The following is a 16,989-nucleotide window of genomic DNA, read 5'->3' as shown; positions in this document are numbered from 1 at the left end:
TCGGGAGTTTAGGGGGGAGGGGTCCTCCTCTCCCAGCACCAAGGCCTGTGCGGCTCGGGCCCGCGGTGACCGCGCTTTGGCACCGCCGGTGCTTCCCGGAGAAGCTGGAGTAAGGTCCAGCCCTGGCACCTGTGTGGACAGGTCCTCCCCTGGGATCTTTGGTGACAACCACCCCCCCAGTTCTAAGAACCCCTGATGGTGCACCCGTGATGGTGATCTCCCTCACAGGCCTCCGGGTAGACCTTGTAATTCGCACCACCCTCGTTGGCCCTTGGTGACTTCCATCAACCCCACACCGGCCGCCGTGACCCCCACAGCCCCTAGACTGCGTCCTGGTGACTTCCACAGGTCCCCCGTGACTCTCGCGGGCTGCAGAAGGCCTCTGGTTTTGCACGTTCCTTTGCGGAAGCCTCGTGGTCCCTCCATGATCCAATGGAGGGAGAATGGGTTCGCTCCAGGAATCAGGCAGGACCACAGCGGCAAATGGGCACCCGGACACGGAGCGCGCGCCCAGGTCGGGAGCCCGAGGCCGGGGCTGGGTTCTGGCCCTCCCTCGAGGTTCCCGGGGCCGCCCCCGGTCACGTGGCCGGCAGGTAACTCGCCCGGAGAGGGCGGGGGCCGGCAGCCGCCCCGCCCTGCGGGGCGCCGCGGGCGGGTCTCAGCGGCGCCCACTGCGCCCGCCCGGCCGCAGGTGCCTCCCCCAACACACCGCGTCCCGCCCCAGCTCCTCCGCGTCCGCCGTCGGTCGGTGCGTGCGTGCGCCTCGTCGGTCCGCGTGTGTCTGGCCGAGCGCCCCCCTCTCAGCGGCCATGACTCCGCCGCCGCCGCCTCCCCCGCCCCCGCCCCCAGGCCCAGATCCCGCAGTAGACCCCGCGGCAGACCCGGGCTCCGAGCCCGGGTCATTGGTCGTCCTGTTCGGGGCCACCGCCGGTGCACTGGGACCGGACCTGGGCTCCGACGAGACGGACTTAATCCTTCTGGTCTGGCAAGTGGTGGAGCCGCGGAGCCGCCAGGTAAGGCGGCGAGGCGGGGGTGGGGGTCGGCCGGGGAGCTCACTGCGGGGCGCGGTGGCTGATCGGATTCCCCCGCCGCTCTCAGGTGGGGACGCTGCACAAGTCGCTGGTTCGCGCCGAGGCGGCCGCCCTGAGCCCGCAGTGTCGCGAGGCGAGCGGCCTGAGCGCCGACAGCCTGGCGCGGGCCGAGTCGCTGGACAAGGTGCTGCAGCAGGTGAGCGCCGCGGCCCGAGAGGGTGGCGGCACCGCCCGGTCGCCGGGACGTTTGTCGGCGAGAGAGGCGGCAGCAGGCGAGGCCCGGGGCGCCACCACCAACGAGCCCGGCGGCAGGGCCGGGTCTTGTTTGGAACTTTGAACGACCCCCGCGTGTGCTCCTCATCCCCGGGGGGGCGTTTTACTGCTCAGCCTTCGCGAGGATCCGCTCCCTGCTGGAGGAGGTGGGGGGTAGTGGCGTCGGGATCCAGCCCCAAGCCCGCGGGCGGCGGGGGAGCGAGGCTGGAGCGCCCCTGGGAACCTGCGGGCTCAGGTCTCCCAGAGCAGCCGGCAGCCGGAAGCGTAGGATCCAGGGGCCAGACTTGGCCACAGGTCACTCGTTCCTGCCGCCGGCGTCCTCCACCCGCCCGCCGGCCTGGGAGCCGCTGGAGCGGGGGCGTAGGGCGGTGTCTGCCCCAGAGGCAGACGCCGCCAGGTTTAAGCTGCTCGTCCAGGCCTGTCCCGGCCGACTGGCCAGGCGTGGGCGCTGTTCGGACCCCGGCTCGGGGCTACCTGCTTTGCTGAGCGCAAAGGCTTGGGGTGCCTTCCGGCTCCGGGTTAGGTGGGAGTGGGTTCCCATTGCAGTTTTTCTTTTTCCTTGTCAGCCCTGCGCCTGCCTCTCGAGTGTAATGAGTTTAAGTTCGTTACACGCACCAGTTCTTTCATCTTCCAACCACTCTGGTGGTTCCCGATGAGGAAACAGAGTTGCTGAATCCGAGTTGGTTCCAGAAGGGCTCCCGGTGTAGGCCCCACTTGGGGAGTGCGCCAGGGAGAGCTGGAGGGGTTGCCGTCCTCTGCCAGCCTTAGGTTGTCAAGTGTCACCCAATTGGCAGGGGTGGGGGTGGGGCGCTCGTGGGTCTGTGCTTATACCTGTTCTCCGGCAGCCATGGAGGCTGGGGGAGGAGCTGGCAGCCTCGGGAGTGCCACCCCCTCTATGAGCAAACAGCTCAGTGCCAGCCGGTCGATAGGGTGTGGGTCAAAGCTCAGGCTGCCCCTGGTGTCCAAGTATGGAGCTCTGTCCTTGGAGTTTCTCTGTCCCTCGTTGGCCGGACCCGGAGGCGGGGCTGCCATTGACCGTGAGCCTTCCGGGCCTCAGGCAGGCCTGGGCCTCCCCCACCTGTCTGAAGGTGGTGCCTGGTCAGAGACAGGTTTAACCTGCTTTGCCCCGCCCCTTCCCACCTGCTTGTCCCACTCCACCAGGTGTTTGCTCTGGCTCCACTCCAGACTCCTGGAGTGTGTGTGATGGGGGCCTGGGTTATGTGTGACTGCCCTCATTTGGCCTGGAGGAGGTGACAGTGGACTGGGGCAGGGTTGGGGGGTTGGGACACTGCCTGGCCCAGCAGGAGTGGCCTCCTCCTCCCCAGGCTGGGTAGGGCTGAACATCTGGCTGAACCAGCTTTGCAACTGCAGCCTCCCTCCTACCGCCAGTTCCTGCCTGCCCAGCTGTGAGTCTGTGTGTGTGTCTCTCTCTCCCCACTCCCTGTCCCCAGTTCTCACAGCTGGTGAGTGGGGATGTGGCTCTGCTGGGCGGGGGCCCCTACGTACTCTGCACTGATGGGCAGCAGTTGTTGCGACAGGTCCTGCACCCGGAGGCCTCCAGAAAGGTATGCTACAGAGGGCACAGCGGGATAGGGTTGCTGGACCCCATTGTTGTGGGGGTGGGCAAAGCACCTTAGTTCCCCCGTTCATTCCCCACTCCCATGTGCCCCTAGAACCTTGTGCTCCCCGACACCTTCTTCTCCTTCTACGACCTCCGCAGAGAGTTCCATATGCAGCACCCAAGCACCTGCCCTGCCAGGGACCTCACGGTGGCCACCATGGCACAGGGTATCTGAGCCAGCGGGGTTACGGTGGAGGGTGGCTACAGGCTGCGTGTTTCTGAGTATGTGCGTGCTGGGGACAGGTTATATGAACACATGTTAAGTCTGCATTATCTGCTGAGTTACTGAGTGTACCCCATGTCTTTGTGTCTGCTGGGGTGTGTTTGCAGTGTGGGTGTGTGTCTACGTATGTCTGTGCTGGGGAGGGGATTTGAGCCCAGCTGTGAACAGGATCAGCGTTCATGCTGAGACCCCAGGGACTCTCACACTGGGATTTGTTACTTCTCTGCCCACAGACTTGGGACTTGAGACCGATGCCACAGAGGATGACTTTGGGGTCTGGGAAGTGAAGACAATGGTGGCTGTCATCCTCCACCTGCTTGAAGGGCCCAGTGGTAAGGTTTCCCTCAGGGCCTGCCACCTGCTCTCAGGGTCGGGTGAAGCCTGCCTGTCACTCCTCACGTCCTCCTCCCTGGTTTGGCCTTCTCTGAGACCACGTGGAAGACCATTTGCCATCTGCATCCCTTCAACTGCCCTGTTTTTGCAGCATTTGGTGGAGAGACCTCTCCTCCACCAGACCTTGCTGACACCCATGCCATCTCCTCTCAGGTCAATTGTTCTCGAAGCCCGAGGTGATAAAGCAGAAATATGAGACCGGGCCTTGGTGAGTTTGGGACAGGGGTGGGAGTGACAACAGCTGGACAGCTCTGACCTATGTCCTGCCCCCACAGCAGCAAGGCTGATGTAGTGGACAGTGAGACTGTGGTCCGGGCCCGTGGACTGCCCTGGCAGTCATCAGACCAGGATGTGGCTCGCTTCTTCAAAGGGCTCAACATTGCCAGGTGGGTGTGGCAGGTTGGGTGGGCGCAAGAGGGCAAGCCTACCCAGGAGGCACTAACAACACTGGCTCTGCAGGGGTGGTGTAGCACTCTGCCTCAACGCCCAGGGCCGCAGAAATGGCGAGGCCCTCATCCGCTTTGTGGACAGCGAGCAGCGGGACCTGGCGCTGCAGAGACACAAGCACCACATGGGAGTCCGCTATATTGAGGTGGGGCTTTGGGCTGGGAGTGGAGCAGGGCAAAGCTCAGCCAGGCTCCAGACCCAAGGGTTGTTCGCTTTGTACCCACAGGTATATAAAGCAACAGGGGAGGAGTTTGTGAAGATCGCAGGGGGTGAGTGTCCCCCCAACAGCAGGGCCTAGCTCCCTTGGTTCTTGACCTATATCCCACTTCCCTGCCATACCCCCTCAGCCCCTACCTCTGTTTTATATGTGGGTGGGTGTCTGGAAGAGCAAGAATGAAGTCAGCAGGTGACTCCCACACCCCCACCCAGGCACATCACTAGAGGTGGCTCGCTTCCTGTCACGGGAAGACCAGGTGATCCTGCGGCTGCGAGGACTCCCCTTCTCAGCTGGGCCAACGGATGTGCTAAGCTTCCTAGGGCCGGAGTGCCCAGTGACTGGGGGTGCTGATGGGCTGCTCTTTGTGCGCCACCCTGACGGCCGGCCAACTGGTGATGCCTTTGCACTCTTTGCTTGTGAAGAGCTGGCACAGGCTGCACTGCGCAGGCACAAGGGCATGCTGGGTAAGCGTTACATTGAACTCTTCCGGAGCACTGCAGCTGAGGTACAGCAGGTGAGCACCCAGGGCTCCCAACCCAGATGTGCTGCTTCCTGGGGTGCCCCTTTGGCCCCTCCTTGTGCTACTGCCCGACTTGGTTATGACCAGCCTGTTGCCGCTTTGCTTACTAGGTCCTGAACCGCTATGCATCCAGCTCACTCCTTCCCACACTGACTGCTCCACTGCTGCCCCTCCCCTTCCCATTGGCACCTGGGACGGGGAGGGACTGTGTACGCCTTCGGGGCCTGCCCTACACAGCCACCATCGAAGATATCCTGAGCTTTTTGGGGGAGGCAGCAGCTGATATCCGGCCTCATGGTGTGCACATGGTGCTCAACCAGCAGGTAAGGCTGCTGCCAGTAGGGAGACATAAACATAGGAAGCAGTATGTGTTAGGGGTAAGGCACCCTTAAACCTGGCCCACTGCTTACAAGACCACGTGCACAGGGCCGGCCGTCAGGCGATGCCTTCATCCAGATGACGTCAGCAGAGCGGGCCCTAGCTGCTGCTCAGCGTAGCCACAAGAAGGTGATGAAGGAACGCTATGTGGAGGTGGTCCCCTGCTCTACAGAGGAGATGAGCCGTGTGCTGATGGGGGGCACCCTGAGCCGCAGTGGCATGTCCCCTCCACCCTGCAAGCTGCCCTGTGAGTGCCCCAGGGGTTGAGGAGTAAGGAGGCAGGTGGGGGCCCGGCTGTCCCACTCAGGGCAGTGCTGGGCTCCTTGCAGATGTACTCTACTTACTTCTGCCTCCAGGCCTCTCGCCGCCCACCTATGCTACCTTCCAGGCAACCCCAACTCTCATTCCCACCGACACAGCTGCTCTTTATTCCTCTTCGGCACTGCTCCCAGCCGCCAGGGTGCCTGCTGCCCCCACCCCTGTTGCCTACTACCCCGGGCCAGCCACTCAACTCTACATGAACTACACAGCCTACTACCCCAGGTATCTTATTGCCAAGAAAACCCTAACAGGCAGTCCCTGCTCCCTGGCCTGGTTTGGAGGGAGGGTTATGATGCCCTTTCTCGGGCAGATAACTCAAGGTCTGTTGGAGACTGGACTTTATTCTGAAATGTCAGAGGAGTAACAGGTACAGAATGGCTGATGCCACCTACAAAAGAAACTGGAGATAACCCTGAAGAATCAAGGGATTTAGGGAGGAGGGAGGCAGGTCTTGGTCTGGGTCACAAGTAGGCTAAAACCCTCATTTTTCCCATCCTAGTCCCCCTGTCTCTCCCACTACTGTGGGCTACCTCGCCACACCTCCTGCTGCCCTGGCCTCTGCTCCCACCTCAGTGTTGTCCCAGCCAGGAACCTTGGTCCGCATGCAGGGTGTCCCATACACAGCTGGCATGAAGGATCTACTCAGTGTCTTCCAAACCTACCAGGTAAGGTGGTATGGCTAGAGGGCTTGAGGGCCCAGCTGAGCCTAGACCTTTGCCCTAACCCATTGGTGTGTCCCTTTTGTAGCTAGCCCCTGATGATTACACCAGTCTGATGCCTGTTGGTGACCCACCTCGCACTGTGTTACAAACTCCCAAGGAGTGGGTGTGTTTGTAGATGAGGAGCCCGGGAGGTAAGCTGGCTGCTGCCGATCCAACATGCCTCTCCAGTGTCCAGAGGCCCAGCACTCAACCAGTGGCTTCCTTCTGACTTGCCAAAGCTCTCGTAAAGCACCCAGGAGACCAGATCCAGCTCCATCTCCTACTTATTTCTCTGCCTGCTCACCCCAAAGATGATGGCTAGACCCTGCATGCAAGGCTGGGGGTTGGATGTGGCTACCCTACTCCCAATGGCCTAACTGGGCCTATTGAGTGGCAGCTGGAGAGCCTTTGGTCTGCCCTGGCTAAGGCTCATGCCCACAGACACTGGGGCTGACAGATCATAGCAGCCTTGCTTTTCATTTTAAAATGTAAGCCCTGGTACCTTCAGTGTATGACTCCTGGAAGAATCAAGAGTACATGTGAGCCTCTCTACTACCCTCTGTACCCTTGGTAGAGGGTTGAGAAGCAGAGACAGTCTGGCCCTCAGGATACTTGGACCTCACAGACCACGTTGGACCATGAGTGGCCCCCACCCAGCTGGGCACATGGATGGCAAAACCACAAGCTATTTTGATGAACTGTGCTGCACAATTCCCAAAGGACACTAGGGGGCAGGAGGCCCCTACATGAAGACTCAGGCTTGAACTTTAAGGGAGATTTGCTGCCAGCTTTTCACGCACATCTTGGGGAGGCCAGTTACGCTAAACCCAGCAAGACCCTATGGAATGTCCTTTGCACCCGTTAAAGGGTGCACAACTGAAGCCATGGGAGGAATTTGGAACTTTACACTCTCCTCCATAAAACAAACAGAAGTTCCCAACCAAGTGGACTTTTTAAAAGCTGCAGTGCCTTTAGCTTTGCCCCCAGAGTGAAGGGCTCCACATCAGCCCCTGGCGGAGGAAAATTCAGACAGATTCCAAGCAAACTGTCAACCTGTCACCATTTATTATTTCAGCACTATAACTGAGGAGCCTGAACTGCTGGCTCTTCTTCCCTTTGTATTTGTGTAAGGAGTACTATACTCCTATAAAAGGTTTTAAAATACAAAATGTACAAGAAAACACAATCTCAAGTGCTGTAAACATAACTGAGAACCATTTCTTTACTAAGCATCCATTTTATAAAATACAAGGTTTCAATTTGAGCCCATCTGAGTCTTTAAGATGACCATCTGTTCTGAGTATCAAAAACAGGGCTTCACAGCCATGCTCAGCAAAGGTCTGGTGATAGTGGCTGGCCCTGGATGGGAAAGGGCTGTACCCTGGGCAGCAGCACCACACGTGAACCTGAAGACATCTGTTTCTTTCAAAGCTGTTTTCAGCCGTGTTTCTCTGTGCATCTCCAGTAAGCAGAAGGCTGCTCATTCCATTCCTCAACCCAAGATCTAGCAAGGGTTTGAGAGGGAAGGGGTTCATGCTAGCACATGCCCAGTGCTGCTACTAGAAATCAATTTGCATAGTCCAATGGATGTGTGCTTTTAACATCACTATGTTGCACAAAAATTTAAGTCTATCTGCAAAGCCAAAAAATATTGACTCTTACATGAAAGCTTTTATAAAGCTGATATAAAACGGCTTACATAGTATACAAAGCTCTATTTTAAAATTTAACCTTTATTTTAAATAGGAAAGCACTTCTAATACTACAGGCATCAAGGCATTTAAAAGGCATCAAAATTTGGTGCATAGCAACTCTGGATCATAGAGGCTTTTTATTTTTGGGGGCAGCAAAGCAACCCCCAAAGGGTCTTGGAAGGGGAGCTCTTGCAAGAACCCCACGTGAGGCAGCTAACCAGGGGCGAGAGGGTGGAGGCAAGTTTGGTTACGTCTCTGGAACTTCACCTGAGAAGCTAACCCACTGCCTCTCCAAAAGAGGCCTTGAGTTTTCAAACCCAGGATCAAGTTTCAACCAACTTCAAGAAGGGTTAGTGATTCGCTGAAGTAGACATTTTTCTGTTACTAGCTTTAGGGTAGAAATCTAAAATAACATGTGGTGGGTTTTTTTTTTTTTTTTTTTCTTCCCTTAGACATATTTTCTCATCCTGGGTGAACAGCTTCTCCCTGCTGACTAGAGGTGATGGGCAAGACGCTGGCCCCTTAGCTTTGTCAGACAGGGTGTCCTTCATGTAGGGCCCACAATCCCCGGGAATAACAACTTCAAGCTTTCAACCAACCCAGCATAGTGGCATGTAGGGATTCAAAAAATCTGCTTCCTGAATAAATGAAAGTACATTACCCATCTGAAAACATCACAAAGACCGGGGGCTTTGAATTAGGCCCAGGAATAGGTTAACAAATCTCATTAGGGTGGGGGTAAGAGCAGGATTTGGAAAAAGTACCCAGTTTGGGCACCTCCTTTGGTAGACAGCAGGCTGGAGTTCTGCTGGCCCCTGCCTTGGATGCCAGTCTCACCAGCAGCAGCACCAGGACATCTTTGGTGTAGAGGGCCAGGTCTATGATGCCACCTCATTTTTGGATGTGATGCCTTCTAGGGAAAAGGCTGATTTTTAGGTCATACAGTTGGGACTGGGTGAGCCAGAATCATTTTAGGCTGTAAACAGTAAAGGATAACCATGGCCAGTGTGAATCTTAAATCCTTCCCATCTAGTGTCCTGTATTTTCTCTGCCTATCCTGATGCATAGCTCATTTATATTTACCTCCTGACACAGCCTGGCCTCCAGGGAAGAGTTAGGACTAAGAAGCTGCTTCAGCCATCATGGGACTGACTTTTATAGGTTATAGACAGCCAAAGGCAGATGCTCCCAATTGGAAAAGGTTCTGGGACCAGAGGACACAAACAAGCAGAGCACTCCATAGCCTACTAGTTTTTAGGATGGCAAGAAATGAAAACTACCAAGATAAAACCCCACCTTTCAAAGTCTCCTTATATGTAGCTAAGGTCCTAAGGGAAAAAAAGCAATTTTAACATGGAGCCAGTATGGAGAGACTGCAGGAAGATTACCTAGAAACTTACAAAATGGCTACGCCTTGGAATGTCTTTATATTCCAACATTTCAATGATGGAATGGTCTCTTCTCACTTTATCTAACAACAGTTTACTTTTATAAAGAGGTAAGAGCTACATTTGGCTTTTTTCCTATGAATCTATGAAAGGCTTCAGGAAACATGCTGAGTTTCTGAGGCATAGGTGTGGGCTTGGGATAATTTTTTTTTTTATTTTGTTTGCCTCTGGAAGGTTTTATCAAAAGTTCTTATTTTAAAAATATCAAAACTAAAGGGCCCTTCAAATGACCAGAAAGCATTACAAATCAATCCTAGATAAGCAACCAGGTCACCTGCAAAAGCAGCACCTCAGAAATGGAGCCTGCTGCATTCACACTCAAAGCACCCATCATATAAAAGTATCCTATTTAAATATTTAAAAAAGCAAAGCTCATTTTCCCAAAGCATAAACAGCCTATGCTGCTCCTGTTCTTTTACAAAATCGACCCAAGGCCTGAGGTGGAGGAACACAGCTTTCCCCAAAAATGGTGAGTCCAACTCCTGGCACTGGTCCTGAAGGCTGCAGAGTTGGAAACCCAAGATCCAAGGAGAGAAACATGCTGAGAAGTTGATGGCGGACAAGAGGCTGCCGTGAGCACTGCTAGAGCCCGTCAGATCTTCCTAAATCCAGGGACTTGGGATCTGAGAGGGGAGCCTCTCCGCTCACCCCTGGTCCTTGGGAAACAGAAATCTGGGACATGTCTCTCCCAATTATCTCGTTCACTGGAAAACAAGAAAAGGGAGAGTGATTAGTGATCTCTGAGAGACTAGCCATGTGATGCCCAATGCTGAGCTCTCTCCTAAAGCCATTTTCCTTCCATTCCCTTCCATAAAGGTAAGGGAGTGCGTCAAACCTGCTCCTGATCTAAATGGCATCAGAGGCAGAAACATCATTCCCTAAGCTGCTGCAGACCTCATTCTCCGCCTCAGTTCAGTTTAGGTTGGGGAGGGAGAATGATAGAAAAGGAAACATTTTTACCTTCACTCTAAAGGCTCAAGCCCAAAGTAGTAGGCAGGAAACTCTTGAAACAAATATTTAACTTAATTTAAATTTTCTTTAATTTTTTGGGAAGGTTTCCCTTTTCTGATTCCTATAGTGCCACCCAACATATAAAATCAATAAAAATAAATGCTTTGCAGAGTAAACCACTGAGATTGGGGGATTATTTGTTCTGCTATCAATACAAGCACTCTTTACTATGGGGAGGCATGGCATTTAGTTTTGTTGTTTGTGAGAGTAAGCTCTTTTCAATTGGTTTCTCTGATATGCCACGTAACTTAGAGAGCACAGTGCTTTGTAAGGACCAGTACAAAGAATGTCCATATAGAACCAATATAGAAGGAAATCTCAAATCCCTCAGATTTTATACTAATTTCACAACTAGGCACATATGCATGAGAACTGAAAACATATACCCACATAAAAATTTGTACTTCAAATGTTCATGGCATTAGTCATAAAGTAAAAAAAATGGAAATGACCCAAATGTCTACCAAGTAAAGACTGGATAAACAAAATGTGTAGAGGCAGGGAAATGTGATCTATTCATACAATGGAATGTTCAGCCTTGAAATGGGATGGAGTTCTGATATGTACTACAACATGATGAACCTGAACACTAGCTGAGTGAAAGAAAGTAGTCACAAAAAGTCAGAATCTATTCCATTTATATGAACTGTCTAGTACCTGCCAATCCAGAGACAGAAAATAGATTACCAGTTGCAGGACAGATGGAAGATGTAGTGTCTAGTAATGGGTATGGGATTTCTTTTTGGAGTAATGAAAGTGTTCTAAAATTAGAGAGTGGTGATGTTGCACAATTCTGTGACTATATACTTTCAAGGGTGAATTTTGTGGTATATGAATATCTCAAAACAACTATTAAAAACAGACCAAGACAAAACAATTCTATATTTAAAATTTGATGTGTTATGGCCAACGCTGTGGCGCAGCGGTTTAAAGCCCTAGCCTGAAGCGCCGGCATCCCAAATGGGCACCGGTTCTAGTCCCTGCTGCTCCAGCTCTCTGCTATGGCCTGTGAAAGCAGCAGAAGATGGCCCAAATCCTTGGGCTCCTACACCCATGTGGGAGACCCGGAAGAAGCGCCTGGCTCCTGGCTTCAGATTAGCGCAGCTCCGGCCGTTGCAGCCATCTGGGGAGTAAACCAGCGGATGGAAGACCTCTCTCTGTTCTACCTCTCTGTAACTCTTTCAAGTAAATAAAATAAATCTTTAAAAAATATTTTTGATGTGATCATACAGCAGATACTAGTGATCGTTTTAAAAAGGCTTCAAGTATTTTATTTATTTACTTTCATTTATCTGAAAAGCAGAGAGACAGAGAAAGATCACCCATTTGTCAGCTCACCTCCCAAATGCCTGCAAAAGCCAGGGATGAGTCAGGCCACGACCGGGAGCCCTGAACTCAAGCAAGATCTCCTCAGCAAGAAACCAGAATTAGAATCATAGTTGAGACTCAAACCTAGGAACTGGATGTAGGCATCTCAAGGGACACATTACTTGCTGTGCCAAATGCACCCTCCCCAAATTCTTCAAGGATTCATGCATAATCTTTTTATCACTATGTAATTTAATCATGCACTCATATGACTATAAGGAGAAGGAAAGTAACATTCATTCCACAAATATCTACTGAGCATCTATGGCTAAGACTTTACAATTATTTATTTGAGAGGTAGAGTTACAGAGAGAGAGGGACAGACAGAGGGAAAGGCCTTCCCATCCACTGGTTCACTCCGCAGAGGCTGCAATGGCTGGAGCTGGACCTATCCAAAGGCAGGAGCCAGGAGCCTCTTCTGGGTCTTCCACATGGGTGCTGGGGCCCAAGCACCTGGGCCATCTACTACTGCTTTCCCAGCCATGAGAGCTGGATCAGAAAAGGAGAAGACAGGACATGAAGGTGCCTATCTGGGATGCTGGCACTGCAGGCAGAGGCTTAGCCTACTGTGCCACAGTGCCAGCCCCTTAAATTGGGACCAACGTTGTAGTACAGTGGGACAAGCCACCACCTGTGACTCTGGCATCCCATATAAGCACCAGTTCATGTCCTGGCTGCTCCACTTCTACTCCAGCTCTATTAATGGCCTGGGAAAAGCAGCAGATGATGGTCCAAGTCCTTGGGCCTCTACTACTTGGATGAAACTCGTGGCTTTGGCTTGTCCCAGTCCTGGCTATTGTAGCCTTCTGGGGAGTGAATCAGCACATGGAAGATTCTCTCTCTCTCTCTCTCTCTCTCTCTCTCTCTCCCTCCCTCCCTCCCTCCCTCCCTCTCCCTCTCCCTGTAACTCTGACCTTCAGTAAATAAATAAATCTTTTTTAAAAAATCTTATTTTCATTATGTTCCCAAAATTTTGAATATCTACTATCCCACTTTAACAGATGAATTAACTAAGGCCATGACAGTTCACACAATTTACCTTAAAGTTAAATGCTTAGTAAATAGTGGAGTCAGCCTCAAAACATCTGTTACATTCTTGGAGGCCAAAAATATAGACAGGCAGGGAAATTATTTAGAAAAATAAAATGCAAAGGACTTGAACAAATGTGATGCTAAGGAAGGGAGAGCAGTTTGGTGCTGGTAAGAATAACTGATTTACTACCACCAAAGTACTGACCCCAAGAAAGAAAAGAATGGTGCTGTCACTCCTGGAAGTAAATGGGGACGGCGTTTAGAGGAAGGCAGTAGCTTAGGCTTGAAAGTGGAATTGAAAAATTCAAACATTCAAATGGAAAATATCAGTAGGCAGGAGGCTAAGAAGAGCAAGAAGTGATTTGGGCATATTCATAGTCATTAGAGAGCTAGAAGCAAGGGAGAAGTTTTTCATTGAAGGATTTAGTTCCACTGAGGAGCAAAAAGAGAGTAACTTCTTAATAGAGCATATGAAGTGAGATGTCAAATAGGGCATCTTAGCCATTTTGTTTCAGTAACAAAATACCTGATGCTGGATAATTTATATAGAGAAAGGTTTATGGGGTAGGCATTTGTCATAGCAGTTAAGTCACCCTTAGGATGCCTACATCCCATATTGAAGTGCCTAGTTTGAATTCTGACTACTTAGTTTTTAATCCAGCTTTTGGCCAATGTGCGTCCTGGGAGGTAGCAGGTGACGGCTCAAGTACCTGGGTCGTTGCCACCTATGTCTGAGACCCAGATTGAGTACTGGGCTCCTGGCTTCCATCTGGCCCAGCCTTGGCTATTGCAGGCATTTGGGCACATACAAGGCAAATTTCTCTGTCTCCCTTTATGTCATTCTGCCTTTCAAATAAACAAATAAATCAATCTTTAAAAATTTTCTTCTGAATCCTGTCAGGAGGATTAAATACATTAAAAGACACATGGCATTTGATTTTGATAGTGTCTATTTTAGGCAGGCCTTATAGCAATGACAAACAGCCAAATATACAAGTATGTACACCCAGCTAACATTCAAGTCATCTTTCCTATCACTTATTACTCCCAAATGCAGTAACTTCAGAGATGTTCCAGGCTGAAGATTTGAAATCTATCTTTTGATTCTTATTTTATTGTCCAAGTTTTAGAATTACAAGCTGATTGGCCGGCGCCATGGCTTAACAGGCTAATCCTCCGCCTTGCGGCGCCGGCACACTGGGTTCTAGTCCCGGTTGGGGCGCCGGACTCTATCCCGTTGCCCCTCTTCCAGGCCAGCTCTCTGCTATGGCCCGGGAAGGCAGTGGAGGATGGCCCAAGTGCTTGGGCCCTGCACCCACATGGGAGACCAGGAGAAGCACCTGGCTCCTGGCTTCGGATCAGCGCGATGCGCCGTCCACAGCGGCCATAGGAGGGTGAACCAACGGCAAAAAGGAAGACCTTCCTCTCTGTCTCTCTCACTATCCACTCTGCCTGTCCAAAAAAAATTAGAATTACAAGCTGATTAAAAACAGTGCTTTACCATGAAGAACCATATAAGTTATTTTCCTGTGTCTTGAAGTCAGTGTTTCGATTTTGAGGATGAGGGTCCATATCCACCACTATCTATCCACTTACCAAGTACACTTATGTAAGAAAGAAAAGCTCATTTTCTAAAGTAGAAGATAGGATTGTGTGTAACAAAAGCCTGATGAACAATGGAATATTTCTGTTCCTCCTCACCAAGTTCTGGTGTTCTTCTTTACCTAACACCACCTAGCTGAAGCAACCTGGAAGGTTCCTGATAGTTTAGAATTTTAAGGCTACGATAAAGTAGAGAATATTTCCTACAAAAGAGCACTCAACCAACTACAAGATTCACTAATTTGTATTTCACCAAGTCAGTAGATTTGAGTTCCAATACAGTAAGAACTTAGTCTTGTATTTTCCACTGAATCCTTAATAACTGTACATGTTCAGTGACAAGTAAAATTACTTGCCAACTGCATCTTTAATTTGAGGATCTGGAACAACAAAAATCATGCACAAGTAATTGCTACAAGTGAATTACTAAACACTAATTTTAGGACTGGTGAGAGTTATGGCACAGCAGGTTAAGCCACCACTTGGGACACCTGCATCCCATTCCAGAGTGCTGGTCTGAGTCCCAGCTGCCTCACTTTTTTTTTTTTTTTAAATGGTTTATTTTATTTATTTGAAAGACAGAGTTACAGAGAGAGAGGTCTTCCATTCTGTTGGTTCACTCCCCAAATGACCGTAACAGTCAAAGCTGAGCTGATCCGAAGCCAGGAGCTTCTTCTGGGTCTCCCACACCGTGCAGGGGCCCAAGAACTTGTGCCATCTTCCACTGCTTTCCCAGGCCAGCAGGGAGAGCAGGATTGGAAGAGGAACAGCCAGGACTCAAACGGGCACCCATATGGGATGCCAGCGCTGCAGGCTGGGCTTTAACCACTGTGCCACAGCGCCGGCCCCAGCTGCCTCACTTCTGATCAAGCTTTGTATAATGCACCTGGGAAGACAGAAGATGGCCCAAGTACTTGGGTCCCTGCTGGCCTGGTGAAAGACCCAGATGGCATTCCTGGCTCTTGGCTTCACCCTGGTTGTTGTGGCATCTGGGGAATAAACCAGCAGATAGAAGATCTCTCTGTCATTTTGCCTTGCGAATAAATAAATAGATAAATCTTAAAAAACTGGCCGGCGCCGTAGCTTAACAGGCTAATCCTCCGCCTTGCAGCGCCGGCACACCGGGTTCTAGTCCCGGTTGGGGCGCCGGATTCTATCCCGGTTGCCCCTCTTCCAGGCCAGCTCTCTGCTATGGCCCGGGAAGGCAGTGGAGGATGGCCCAAGCCCTTGGGTCCTGCACCCCATGGGAGACCAGGAGAAGCACCTGGCTCCTGGCTTCGGATCAGAGCAATGAGCCAGCCGCAGCAGCCATTGGAGGGTGAACCAACGGCAAAAGGAAGACCTTTCTCTCTGTCTCTCTCTCTCACTGTCCACTCTGCCTGTCAAAAAAAAAAAAAAAAAAAAAAAAAAAAAAAAGAAAGAAAGAAAGAAAAAAATACACAAATGAAGGCTACATATAGAGGCAATCATTTTCTGAATGTCACTAGAAAAGAAGAAACAAGAAGTTTTGAAATAAAGAAGTACAAGTTAGGTTAAATGGTTGAGAAATATAGTATCATTGTATGGTTTATTTATTACTATGGAGCCCACTTTTGCTAAGATTTATTTTTAGGTTATTTGATAAGCTGTAAGAACAGCTATCCAGTTATAGACTGTATACCTAGCTGTTCTTTGTAGCTGTGTGTGTTTATGTAATAGTTTTCTCACTGAATTATGAGTAAAAGTGAGATATGCACCTCCCTCATTTGCTTCGCTTCCTTCTTTTTCCCTTCCCTTAACTTCTTGCTTTGGGCTAAGACTCAGTCAAAGTAGTAATTCTGCTTTGGCAAAATCTAAGAAAGAGCAACAGTAAATTGAAAGGAATCTTGATGTTCAAATTACCATGAAGAATGAGATAAACTTCCAGGGGACTTTGGGACTTTTGGATGGAGATTTTATACATATACATATATACATACACACATACATATGTGTGTGTACATGTATGCGTGCATAAAAGATTGACTGATTTATTTGAAAGGCAGACTGAGAGAGAGAAATATCTTCCATCTGTTGATTCACTCTCCAAAAATCTGCAATGGCCAGAGCTGGGCCAAGCAGAAGCCAGGAGCCGGGAGCTTCTTCTGGATCTAACATGTGGGCACAGGGGTCCAAGGATTTAGGCCACCTTCTACTGCTTTCCCAAGCCATAGCAGAGAGCTGAATGGGAAGTGGAGCAGCCAGGTGTGGAACCAGTGCCCGTATGTGATGCTGGCACTGCTGGCGGCTGCCCCATATTACACCTTTTTTTAAGCATAGTTTATGAGGGGGAAATCTGGCCTGTGTGAAGACTACTTTCTTTTCAAGAAATCTCTAATATGTGTGATGCTAAACAAATCTTTCCTCTACAAAGACTTGTAACCCAAAATAAACACTAAATCTCAGCTGAGTAAACAATACACAGGTACTTCAAAGTATAGTCAAGTATCAGCATGTACTATTTTGTATCAGCGAAAACCAAAATGCCAAAAAATAAATACTTCTTTTCAATTTAGGTCAAGATGTAGGACTCAGAAGCACTTTAGAATTATCAGAAGGATCGCTATTCCCCTATTTAAGTTCGGTTTTTCTTTTTTCTTTTAAAGATTTATTTATTTATTTGAAAAGCAGAGTTACAACACACAGAGAGAAGGAGAGGCAGAGAGAGAGAGAGAGAGGTCTTCCATCCAC

At 50.5% G+C, this 16,989-nt stretch overlaps 2 protein-coding genes across 5 annotated transcripts in view; one reads left to right on the top strand and one right to left on the bottom strand.

Moving 5' to 3' along the window:
• The first annotated feature begins 720 nt into the window (after positions 1 to 720).
• ESRP2 (epithelial splicing regulatory protein 2) lies at positions 721 to 7,389 on the top strand. Of its 2 annotated transcripts, none has more exons than XM_062177843.1 (15): positions 721 to 1,013; positions 1,099 to 1,227; positions 2,756 to 2,869; positions 2,978 to 3,092; positions 3,382 to 3,480; positions 3,695 to 3,749; positions 3,820 to 3,927; positions 4,001 to 4,133; positions 4,215 to 4,257; positions 4,418 to 4,719; positions 4,836 to 5,048; positions 5,152 to 5,350; positions 5,460 to 5,646; positions 5,924 to 6,089; positions 6,172 to 7,389. In XM_062177843.1, exons 1-15 carry the CDS (start codon positions 810 to 812, stop codon positions 6,259 to 6,261), a joined length of 2,157 nt encoding a protein of 718 aa, XP_062033827.1. In that variant the 5' UTR covers positions 721 to 809; the 3' UTR covers positions 6,262 to 7,389. The 2 variants fall into 2 exon arrangements, with proteins under 2 accessions (XP_062033827.1, XP_062033826.1); XM_062177842.1 differs by having other exon boundaries at positions 3,817 to 3,927.
• Positions 7,330 to 16,989, bottom strand: part of NFATC3 (nuclear factor of activated T cells 3) — a 155,495-nt gene continuing 145,835 nt past the window's right edge. Inside the window, exon 10 of one of the 3 annotated variants that reach the window (XM_062177839.1) lies at positions 7,330 to 9,971. In XM_062177839.1, the coding sequence (XP_062033823.1) occupies positions 9,850 to 9,971 (122 nt within the window). In that variant the 3' untranslated portion in view covers positions 7,330 to 9,849. The remainder of the gene's footprint in view (positions 9,972 to 16,989) is intronic. The other 2 variants (XM_062177840.1, XR_009864504.1) reach the window with 2 other exon arrangements.

Source organism: Lepus europaeus, chromosome 19 (genome assembly GCF_033115175.1).
Source record: "Lepus europaeus isolate LE1 chromosome 19, mLepTim1.pri, whole genome shotgun sequence".
In the NCBI taxonomy this organism is placed as follows: Eukaryota; Metazoa; Chordata; class Mammalia; order Lagomorpha; family Leporidae; genus Lepus; species Lepus europaeus.
Note: the sequence above shows the minus strand (reverse complement) of the source record. Positions and strands in the feature narration are given on the sequence as shown.

Excerpts from the sequence above, each read along its gene's own strand:
- ESRP2 (XM_062177842.1), top strand. The coding sequence starts at position 810 with ATGACTCCGCCGCCGCCGCCTCCCCCGCCCCCGCCCCCAGGCCCAGAT. Across the intron at positions 3,928-4,000 it reads AAAGGGCTCAACATTGCCAG|GGGTGGTGTAGCACTCTGCC; the intron begins GTGGGTGTGGCA and ends CTGGCTCTGCAG. Across the intron at positions 5,049-5,151 it reads ACATGGTGCTCAACCAGCAG|GGCCGGCCGTCAGGCGATGC; the intron begins GTAAGGCTGCTG and ends CCACGTGCACAG.